Source organism: Artibeus jamaicensis, unplaced genomic scaffold, assembly GCF_021234435.1.
Source record: "Artibeus jamaicensis isolate MK-2021 breed Jamaican fruit bat unplaced genomic scaffold, CSHL_Jam_final contig_444, whole genome shotgun sequence".
Lineage (NCBI taxonomy): Eukaryota > Metazoa > Chordata > Mammalia > Chiroptera > Phyllostomidae > Artibeus > Artibeus jamaicensis.
In genome coordinates, this window is record NW_026521831.1 from 158,025 (window position 1) to 169,066 (window position 11,042).

General features: G+C 59.7%; 1 protein-coding gene across 3 annotated transcripts; it reads right to left on the reverse strand.

Annotated features, from left to right (window-relative positions):
* Positions 1–462: 462 nt before the first annotated feature.
* On the reverse strand, positions 463–8,635 carry TMEM121 (transmembrane protein 121). Of its 3 annotated transcripts, none has more exons than XM_037132039.2 (2): positions 8,256–8,635; positions 463–1,916 (listed from the first exon to the last, which is right to left on the reverse strand). In XM_037132039.2, exon 2 carries the CDS (start codon positions 1,759–1,761, stop codon positions 805–807), a length of 957 nt encoding a protein of 318 aa, XP_036987934.2. In that variant the 5' UTR covers positions 1,762–1,916; positions 8,256–8,635; the 3' UTR covers positions 463–804. The 3 variants fall into 3 exon arrangements, with proteins under 3 accessions (XP_036987934.2, XP_053521931.1, XP_036987933.2); XM_053665956.1 differs by lacking the exon at positions 8,256–8,635 and adding an exon at positions 4,126–4,156; XM_037132038.2 differs by lacking the exon at positions 8,256–8,635 and adding an exon at positions 3,856–3,933.
* Positions 8,636–11,042: the final 2,407 nt, after the last annotated feature.

Genomic DNA, 11,042 nt, shown 5'->3' on the forward strand with positions numbered 1-11,042 from the left:
CCTGAGGTGCAAGGACAGGGACAGAGGCCTGTGCACCGTTGAGTTGGGGGTGGGTTAGGACAGTAGTCCCCAACCTTTTTGGCACCAGGGACCGGTTTTGTCCTGTGGAGGAAAACAATTCTTCCACAGACTGGGGTGGGGGATGGCTTGGTGATGACTCGACACATTACATTCAAGGCCTCCTCCTGCTGTGCAGCCCTGTTCCGAACAGGCCCAGAGTTGGGGGGCCCCCAGGTTAAGGTACTCCAGAAGAGCACAGTCAGGGACACGGGCCTCTGGGGGTGGGGACCGTGAGACTGGGGGGAGGGCTCTCCAGGACAGCAGCAGTTGTCTCCCACCCAGGAGCCCCTGAGAGCCCCCTGGGGAGTGTCACCCACTCACACCCCCTCCTCCCACCCCTTCCCCAGGATGCAGCAGATAGCAGCGTGAGACTGTGGGTACAAAACTGTAAACATGAGTCTTTAAAATGACAGAGGCCTGCTCAGCCCCAAACTCTGAGCCAGAGGCCCGCACTGAGGGACCCCAAAGGACCAGACCTCACCCCCCTCTGTCCTTCCTTCCCACCCAGGATGTCTCGGAGGGCCTTTCCACGCGCATACACTGCCCTGCTCTGGGGCGGGTGGGGGAGCCGGGCTGAGATCAGTGGTCCAAGTGGGTCCCTGAGATGAGAAGCAGCTGCAGACCTGACCCTCGGGCACCCGCCGCCAGCCCGGGGGAGCCCGCCTCCACCCCATCCCACACGCACTGCACGCCCCACCAGCCAGCGTCTGTGCCCGCAGGCGTCCTGGGGCCATGTGGGCCCTGTCACGTGTCCAGAGCATCACGAGTGGGCGAGGGCCCATGGGGGCGGCCAGGTGGGCCATGCAGTGGCGGCGGTGGTGGCACCGAGTTGCGCTGCGAGGGCGGCGGCTGCAGCTCCAGGGCGAGCGCAGGCGGCGGGAAGTCGCGCACCTGGCGACGGTACTCGAGGAAGGTGCAGGCCTTGGTGGCAAGCGCCACCACGTTCTTGCCGACGAAGATGGCCGAGACGCGGCTGTCCCGGAAGAGCGCCATGTTGGCGGCACGCGCCAGCACCGCCACCACGTTGACGGTGGCGAGGCTGAGCACCGGGTAGAGCATCATCTTCTGTGGCGCGATGTGCTCGCCCTGCATGCTGACCTCGCTGAGCGCCACACACGGCAGCACCAGCAGCAGCATGTAGCAGTAGAAGAAGGTGAGGCCCTCAGCCCACAGCGGCAGTCCCGTGCGCGGCGGCTCCCACAGGTTGGCCTGCATGTCCAGCAGGTCCAGCAGGTCCAGCGCCACCCAGAAGAGGCGGCCTCGCAGGTCCTCCCGCTTGCGGAAGGTGCGCACGTACTCCATGCGGTCGAGCGCTACCAGCAGCAGGAAGAGGCCCGGCACGCACACCGACAGCAGCAGCGTCAGCGCCTTGCGCGCCACCGGGTCGGTCGCACCCCGCCGGGCAGCCTTGTAGTTCTGGAAGATGAAGTAGAGCTTGATCTCCAGCACGAAGATGTAGAGGAACCAGAGGATCATGGCGTAGCCGCGCTTGGCCGTTCGCACCTCGGCGCCCACCCACACGGCCACATAGCGCAGCACCAGCAGGAAGCACACGTCGCCCACCAGCACGATGATGCACACACCGATCTTCCGCGGGCCCTGGTTCTGCTCCACCAGGTAGGCGTCCATGACTGCCATGCTGCCCATGATCACCAGCGTGGTCAGGCACACGTGGCGCCGGTCCGGGGGCGGCAACACCATGGTGGGCCGCCGGGACCTTGGCCTGGGGACACGTGGCCCCCACGCGAGGCGGGACAAGGCCCGGCAGCGGTGGCGCTCAGCCCGCGGACATGGCGCAGTGAGGCCGGTCCAGCTGCCCCAAGGGCGCCACTGCTCCTGGCCCGGGAACTCAGAACCTGGGAAGACCAGAGAAGACAGAGTCAGGGAGCCGTGGGGGCTGCCTCCCCCACTCCCGCCACTAGCCAGAGCTCCGGGTGGCACGCACGAGCCCGCGCGCGCCCTGACCAAGAGCAGCGGCAGGACCTCCAGGGGGCGCTGCAGCCCAACCTGAAACTCGAGATCTGCCGGCAGCAGCCGGGAATTAAACAGAATAGAAGTGGCTTCTCCGCCACACGCATCCCCGGGGTCCCGTTGTTCCTCCCTACTGAGTCCATGCCACCATCCCTCCCGCTCTGGTGGCCTGTGCCTCACGCCCGAGGCCGTTCTCACGGGGATTCGGGCGTCTTCTCTCCCCATCAGCGCTGCGCTGGGTGGGGACATGGGCCTGTACCCTCAGTTCTGAACCCTGGAGAAGCTCAGGAGGCCAGCGGAGGCCCAGGCCGCATCCTGAGACCCGGGTTTTGTGATCCAGGATCTGACTGAGTCAGATCCAGGACCTGAGTCTCAGGTCCAAGTCCTGAGATTCCAGCCCACGAGCCTCTCCATGCCTTCCTACCCCTGCTTTCCAGCTCACCCCCTTGCCCCAGCCAGCTTGGTGTCCCCACAGGTCCACCCTCCACAGGCACGTGGACCACCCACTGCCCTGCTCCCACCATGGCTTCCACAGCCTTGGGAGGCTGGCGCCCTGGCCTCATCCTCTGCTGTGCTTGCCCCTGCACCCACACTGCCTTGCTCCCTGGGAAGGGGTGGCCCCTGCACCTCCATGTAGGGCTCTGGAAGCTGCCCTCGCCTATGCCCACTGGGACCCCTTTTGGGTCCGAAGCCTTAAGCCTCTCTCATGCTGCTGGCGCCTGTTGGAAAGACACACCAGGCTGAGGGTCCCACACCTGGGCAGGGTCAGGACAGGGGGTGATGGAGGCCCACACACACTCCCCCACCCAGAAGTCCATAGCAGGCTCACTTCCAGCCCAGCCCCTCACCTATTCTCTCCCCACCACAGCCTGGCCCCAGGGCTCTGATTACTGGCCTGTCTAGACAGGGCTATGACATTTAATGTCACCCCTGAGTCTGGAGCAAGTGCTTGGCTGGCTCCTGATGACAACGCGGCCCCCACTGACCAGAAGGAGGCCCTCACGCAGGGGTCTTGGCAGCCACACACAGGACTCCGACCATTCTGAGCTCAGACACCTGGAGTCAAGGGTGCCCCTGCCTCCATAGTTCATGAGTTCCTGCTCCCCACCCACACACCGGCCCTGTTCTCACCCCCACTGTGTCGGCAGGTTGGTCCCAGGGAACCCCCCACACACACACCCGCCCCGTTCTCACCCCCACTGTGTCGGCACGTTGGTCCCGGGGAACCCCCCACACACACTCTCGGGCCTCCTCTGGCTGCAGCAGCGGCCTGGGGATTTCCTTCCCCGGCTCACCCAGGCCGAACTGCCAGAGAGCCCCTTCCCCGCATCCACTTCCCCGCGTTCTCACTTCTGCTGCCACCTCTCAGACCCGGGTGCAGACCGCCATCCCCAAGCCAGCGCACAGGGCGAACCCGGGCCCGTGCCACCGAAGCCGAGCAGGGCCGGCCCAGCCCTCTCCAGCCGCCCTGGCCGGCCGGTGCCGCCGCACGCCCTCCGCCTGGCACGCACAGATCTGCGGCCTCGGCTCCTCACCGCCCTCCAGTCCCTCGCTCTAGCCCCCACCCAGAATCACCCTCCGTGTCCACCAGCGGGGCAGCCAGGGCCGTCGCCCTCCACTCGCCCCCCGCCGCCAGCCCCCACCGGACAGAGAGCAGAGACCGGGCTGGGCCGCTCCCCGCGCGCTGCGCCTCCGCTCCTCCGTCCAGGCCTCACCCCTGCACGGCGCCCGCATCCCACCGTCCCTGCGTCAGGCAGAGGGGGCGCCCAGGCCCGGCCCCTTCCCAGCTATAAGAACGCAACCGCCTTCCCGGCTGGTGCCTACCCGCCGCCCGCAAGATGCCGCGCCCCGCCGGCCCGCCGAGCCTCTGCCAGAGGGAGGCCGCGCTCCTTGGCTGGGCTGCCCCGCTGCACCCTACACCCCTGCCCGAGGCCCCGCCCCGCGCCCCACGTGCCCCACCGCCTGCGGGGATGGGGTCCGGAGCCGGTTGCCAGGACAACAGCACTGCGCAGGAGCGGCGGCGGCTGGCATTGGGGAGCCAGACACCCCCAGGGTCCAAGCGCAGGCCCAGAAAATCACTGCACCCTTCCTCACCCGCAGCCGGACAGCTTTCCTCGGTGCCCCAGTCTCTCTGCGTCCTGAATTTCTATAGCAGCTCCCGCCCAGGCCACCTACCAGGTGACCCCCCTGGCCCAAGACAGTAGGCCTCTGGGAACCGTTCCTGCCCCAGGGAACTGGCCAGACTGACCGCGGCTCTCTGCAGGTGGTGCTCGGGGCCTCGGTGTGACCCATGGGAGCAGACCCAGAAACACCCAGTTAGGTCACACGTTAAGGTCTGTGATCCTTTTTAAGTTACATTTGATGTGTGTTGTAAGAAAGGAATCTGTTGTGGGTTAAATTGTAGCCACTCCATCCCTGGCTGGTGTAGCTCAGTGGATTGAGCGGGGGCTGCAAACCAGAGGGTCTCTGGTTTGATTCTCAATCAGGACACACACCTGGGGTGCGGGCCAAGTCCCCCAGTGGGGGCCACGTGAGAGGCAACTACACACTGATGTTTCTCTCCCTTTCTCCCTCCCTTCCTCTCTCTCTCTAAAAATAAATAAAATTTAAAATAATTGTGGCCGCCCCCCAAAAGACATGCTGAAGCCCCGCCCCCATACCTGTACCCAGGACCTTATTTGGAAATACAGTTAGTTGACCCTTGAACAGTGCAGGTTCGAACTCCACTTACACAAAGAATTGGTAAAACCCACGAATGACCCGCGTTCTAGGGTCAACTGTAGAGCCTTTGCCCATTTCATCCAGCTAAATCAATGACGTCTGAGCACAGGGACTAATGTCCTCCTAAGGAGAGAGATTTGAAGACACGGAAGGGAAGGAGGCCCGTGAGGATGGAGGTCAGAGCGCAGCTGCGACCCAAGAACACTGAGGCCTGCTGGCCAACCCCTGCCTGCCTCGGAGAGGCCTAGAGCGTGTTCTCTGGAGTCCCCCGAGGTCCACACCTTGAACTCAGCAGCCCCAGGACACTAATCCAGGGTCTGGTTTTGTTCTTTTGAAAATCCACTGGTCCTGCCACCATTTGTTGGGAACACTACTCTTTCCCCACTGAGCTGTCTTGGTTCTCTCGGCACAAACCAACTGATGGTGGCGGAGACATGGAGACAAGCAAAGTGCCCTTCAACAGAGGACTGGATAGAGACGTCCCGGTGCATCTGTACAACGGAACACCACTCGGAAAGTGGCCATAAGGAAAGACAAAATACCGCCATTTGTGGCAACAGGGACATACCTTGAGAACATCATGCTAATGAAATAAGTCCGTGTGGCAAAGCTGAGAGCCACACGAGTTCACTCCTGTGTGGGAGTAAAACAGACTTGTGGACACAAACCACAGTGGATGGTCACGGGGGGGCGGGTGGTGTGGCGAAGGGTAAAGGGGCCGAGCAGATGGTGATCGGAGATGATCTGACTTTGGGGGCGTGGCCACGTCGTGCAACGTACAGATCGCGGATCACGGAACTATACACTTGACACCTATCTGATCCTGTTAACCAACATCACCCCAATAAGTGTAATTTAAAAAATCAATCCACCATAATGTGTGTGTATCTAGACTGTCGGTCCCGTTCCACTGGCGTGGACACGGTCTCTTCTCCTGCCCACGGCGCGCCGGCACCTGCGGCCTCACGGTGAGTTCTTGCTCCGGCACTGGTGCATCCTGCCGCACGTTGTTCTGTTTTAAGGCTGTTTTAGCTGTTCCGCATCCCTTGCATTTTTTGTGCAGAATCAGTTTGTCAGTTCCAGAACAGCAGTCTGGGATGTGGAGAGGGATCGTACTGAATCGTTAGAACAGTTTGGGGATGAAAGATGTCATTCCGCTTGCTTAGGTCTTTGTTACTTTTTTGACAATCTTTTGTAGTTTTCAGATCACAAGTTTTGCTCTACCTTTGTTAAGTTTGTTCCTGAGTATATTATTCTTTTTGATGCTGTTATAAACGTAACTGTCTTCTTAACGTCATTTTGGTTTTAATGTACAAAAATGCAGTGGACTTTTACCGATCTTGTTCCCAGCAACCTCACCAAACTCATTTCTCAGTCCTAATTACTTTTGTGGATTCCTCACGGGTCTCTCTGTACAAGATCATGTCATCTCAAATAGAAATACTTCAAGTTCTTCCTGGATGCTGTCTGTTTCTGGATTAAGTGCCCTGGCTGCACTGTCCAGTACAGCGCTGACCAGGAGTGGACAGAGTGTGCACCCTGCCTGTCCCTGGTCCCAGGGAGGCACCTCTGTCGTTCACCCCTGAGCGTGAAGTGAGCTGCAGAGTCCTGGTGGGGTCCTTTCAGCAGGCGGGGGAAGTCCCTTCTGTCCCTGGTTTGCTGAGGCAGCCGGTTGATCTTCCCTAAGGCATAAGGATGGCCTGACAGAGTCTCCCCAACTGAACATCCAACATGCAAGAAAATCTCCAACCGAAACCTCGCATCTTTACAAAGATGAGCACAACATGGATCGCAGGTCTAAATGTAAAACTGTAAAACTTTGAGAACAAAATATGAAAAAAAATGTTCATGACCTGTGGCTGGGCAAAAAAACACCTCAGATGGGAGTCCAGAAGCACAGCCCCATGAGTGCCGTGTGGAGGGCGGTGGGGAGAGAAAGGGCCAGTGACAGACTGGGGGGAGGGGTCTGCAGACCCCCACGGGTGAAAGACAGACACAGAATATCTTCATCCGAACTCTGTGGTCAGCCACTTCCGCACAGAGGGCAGATGGTGACAAGTGAGCCAGTGAGGGGACGGTCGACGGCAGAAAATGTGGGTGTTACTGGTGAGTCACCTCCACACACCAAGTGACACGGCCAGGAGTGAACAGCTGCTGGAGGCTGGGGTGCACGGGGTGCACGGGGTGCACGCGTGCAGGGGTGCACGGGTTCAGGGTGAGATGGCAGATTTCAGCCCAAACCCGTCAGTGGTTCCCGTGATTCCAAGTGAGTTAGAAGCGTTGGTCGGAAGACAGACACGATCTGGTTCCACCAGCCATTTAAAAGCAGAGACTCCGTCTGCGGCGTCCCCGCAGCAGACGCAGACCAGCCACCTCAGCAAGCAGGCCGTGGGCGTTGGGAGGTGCTGGCCCCACACTGAAGGGACGCAGGGCTGTCGCGAAGGGTCCCAGGGGCGCCCTGTAGGGGACTTGCTTTACGTCGATGCAGGAAGACACAGTCCTTGCATAGGACAAGAGGCGCCAGGGTGACGAAAGGCGGGGCACTAAGAAGGGACTGGTCACCATGGCACCCCCTGGGCCCGCATAGACCAGAGTCCAGGGCATCGCACCGGGCCGATGTCCGAGGTGGGCACTCGTCTCCCAATCAACGCCAATATTCAGGAGAATCATTCTTTTGCTGAAATCAGAAATTTCTTGGGTGAAAAACGCATCCTCGGGATTCGGATGAGGTCAGGCATTGCTTGTTCAGTATCTCAAGCCCAGAAAGAGAAGTTGATTCTCACAGGAGATGACATTGACCTTGTACCAGATTCAGCCGCTTTGACTCAGCAAGCCATGGTCGTCAAAAACAACGGAATCAGAATCGTTTGCATCTGTTTCTGAGGCAAGGACAGCTCAGCTCAGCCAGCTCATGAAGGAGACCTGGGCTGCTCGCTGCAGACACAAGCGAGAGGCCGGACAATCCCGCAGACGTATTCGGGACATTTTAAAGATGGGACAAATGCCATGTGTGGGGTGGGGGCACCAACTACTCAGAAGCTGAAAACGAGAATAGGAAGGGGCAGCTGCCTGGAGCTACTTGGCTGACCTGCAGCGCTGACCTGGGCTGCAGGGACAAGGTCAGAGAGCAGAGGGCCCGCCTGCCCTATGACAAGGTCACTGGGACCTGTGACAGCATTGGGGGAGGGGCCGGACTAGTGTCCTGTGGCAGCAGTAACAAATGACCACACGGGGGCTTGCAACTACGGGAATTTAAGCTCTCACAGCTCTTCCCGAGGCCAGAACCTGTTGGGTGCTGGAGGGCACCCCCTCCAGAGGCTCTGGGGGGGCCGTCCGGGGCCCTGGACCCGGGTGTCCGTGTGGCTCACAGCCCGGGCTGCATGCTCCTCTCCGCTGGGTCTGTCTCATCTCACTGCCCTGCCTGAGTCACTGAATCTCAGCCCCCACGCACTTAATCCGGGATGATCTCCTTGTCTCAAGAGCCTGGATTTGACTTAACTCACCTGCAGGACCTTTTCCTAATCAGGTCACATTCACAGCTCACGGGGATGAGAACAGAGCACGGTCCGGCCCGTGTCCACACCAAGCTTTCCGACTGGCCTTTCCTCTCGTCCCCTCCCCCTGCGTGTCCTTCCTTCCTGTGTCCGGGCCTGGGCTTTCAGCCACATGTCCAGCATGGGCAGGCAGGAGGTTTGGGGTGAAACAAACGCATAATCAGCCTGAGGGGCCAGCTCCGCTCTGTCAGAGACCAGGACACACAGAACTGGGCTATGCCAGGACCCACCTGCGGGCTCTGTACGAGCGTGGGCGGGTTCGAGGCAGGTGTGGGAACAAGTGTGTGTGCACCCAGCACACTGGCGCCCAGACCCTCATCCCTGACATGCCCCAGGATGCCTTGTAGAAGTGATGCTCGGGGCTGGGGCAGAAAAGTACAGGGTGAGCCTCAAGCAGCTCGTGGCCCCAAAGGTGAGGGATCTTCCAGAGGTGACAGGCGGGTTGGAGGGTCCATGGGCTGTGGCTGGACCAGCTGAGCATCGCAGTGACGGGAACAGTGGCAACCCCTTGGGGACACAAAGCCGTGGGTTCAGGCTTCGTGATCGGGACAAAGTGAAGGCTGTGGGCCGTTGCCACCTCCTGGAGGCCGGTGGCCTGACCGCCGTGCCCGCCACTGACACAGGTGAGCGTCGCCTGGGGTGCCAGTCTGATCAGAAGCAACCACTCCACAGAGCAACAACGCACTCTCCCTGCGGAGGGGCCCCTCCGCATCCGGAGCTCCACAGGCGGGACACACTTCTCAGTGGGGCCCCAGGCAGCGCCCCTGGCCTTCGTGACAGAGCATCACTTCTGTGCTAATCCTGCCCCAGGGAGCGCAGCCCACGGGCTCCTCTGAAGTGATCCTGGGAGGCAGGTGGGGGAGACTGAGGGGAGGGGACACCAGGTGCTCACAGGGGCTGCGGCTGGACCGCGCGGACCCACGAGCCTAGCCTCAGGGCAGTGGGGTGTGGGGGGCGCCTGCGGGTGGTGATTTCCTGACTCTGGAGGCTGTAGCTTCGGGAACACGCTGAGGGTGAAGACAACAGGCGTCCTCGCAGCGGCTTATTGCTGGACGGTGCAGAACAGGCAGGTGTGCAGATCTGCACAAACGGCCTGCGGTGCGGGCATCACACGGATACACACACCTCACACGTGGCGGGAGGGGACGAAACACTCATGTCGACCCAGGAAGCTGGGAGCTGCGGGAACTTCTGCAGGTTCATTCAAAATTATTTTTAGTGAAAGTTTTAAAAAATCAGTAAATACAGTTCTTTACATTAAGACTAAAGGGAGACCATGATTCTACTGATCAATGCAGAAAAGGAATTAGTAGAACTCAATAGCTGCCTACAACTCACTAGAAAAGGAGCCCCGTGGTGGGGGCGCACAGCCCGGTCACAGGCAGCCCGTCCGGTGTGAGCTAGAGGCAGGCTGAGCTCAGGCTCACACGCGGGTCCCACTGCAAAGCTGGTGTCACCGCAGCTGCTGAGATTCGCAGCCTGCCCAATGCCAGGCAAAAGCCACCAAGCCTCAGGTAACCAGGTGGCAGTGTCTGGGCTGAAGGTTGGAAAAGGGGGACAGAGCCCCACAGGGCCAGACACCCTATTAATAGATAAGTGTAGCTCTTTAAGAATTAAGGGTTTTTCCCTGGCTGGCGTAGCTCAGTGGATTGAGCGCAGGCCTGTGAACCAGACAATCGCGGTTCAATTCCCAGTCAGGGCACATACCGGGGTTGCAGGCCGGTTCCCTGCAGGCCAGTTCCCAGCAGGGGATGTATGAAAGGCAACCATACATTGATGTTTCTCTCCCTCTCTCCTTCCCTTCCTCTCTAAAGATAAATAAATAAAATCTAAAAAAAAAAAAAAAGAATTAAGGTTTTTTTTTCATTTTGTTATCGTTGCTTTTTCCCCCCCTGGAGTGATACCAAGTCATTAGGACCAAAATACACGTTGCTTGGCCCTAACACGCTGAGCTGCTGGGCATTTTCTTTGGGCGAGGGGCATGGAGAAGTGTTGCGTGGTACTGCCCCCTGAACAAGGGCGTGGGGCCTCTGATTAGGGGGCGCCGGCCAGCGGGACCTCAGACCCAGAGAGACGTGGGGGGTTGCTGCCTGGCCCCCACCCCCCACCATGCCAGGGTCTTGGGAGGCCAAACAGTAATCTCCATCAGGCCCAAAGATCTACAAAACCAAACTAAGAGAACTGTGTGCACCCCCATGCTCACAGCAGCCGAGACACACGTAACCCCATCTGCGATGGACCAACGGATGACCTAACACGGCCCCTCCCCACCACAGATGGTCCCTCAGCCTTGACAAGAACGGACATTCTGATGCTCACTGCAGTACAGGTGGGCCTTGAGGTTGTGCTGTGTCTGACCCTGGAGTGAGATCCGTGGGGACAGAGTGGGGCTGAGGCTTCAGGTGCAAAGCAGCAGAGGTTCCGACCTGGGGAGACAAGGGAGCTTGGAGGGTGGGCAGGCTCTGCCCCCAGGCCCCGCCTTGCACCCGCCCAGCTTCCAGTGGTTGCAGCTGTGACTCCTTTATCTGACTTCCTGTTTCCTGTTCTTAGAGGTGCCTGTCCTTTGGGTTTGATCATTTTCTACGCTTTTTTTCCCCCCCAAAATGACAGTTCTGTGTTCTCTGCTTTTTTTATTCTGAGAGAGAGGGGAGGGAGGGAGGGAGGGAGAGAAACATCAACTGGATGCTTCTTGCGCATCTCTGACTGGGACTGCTGGCAATCCACGTGCCCGGACTG

Bases quoted from the DNA above. Each gene is read 5' to 3' on its own strand.
- TMEM121 (XM_037132039.2), bottom strand. From the start codon at position 1,761: ATGGTGTTGCCGCCCCCGGACCGGCGCCACGTGTGCCTGACCACGCTG.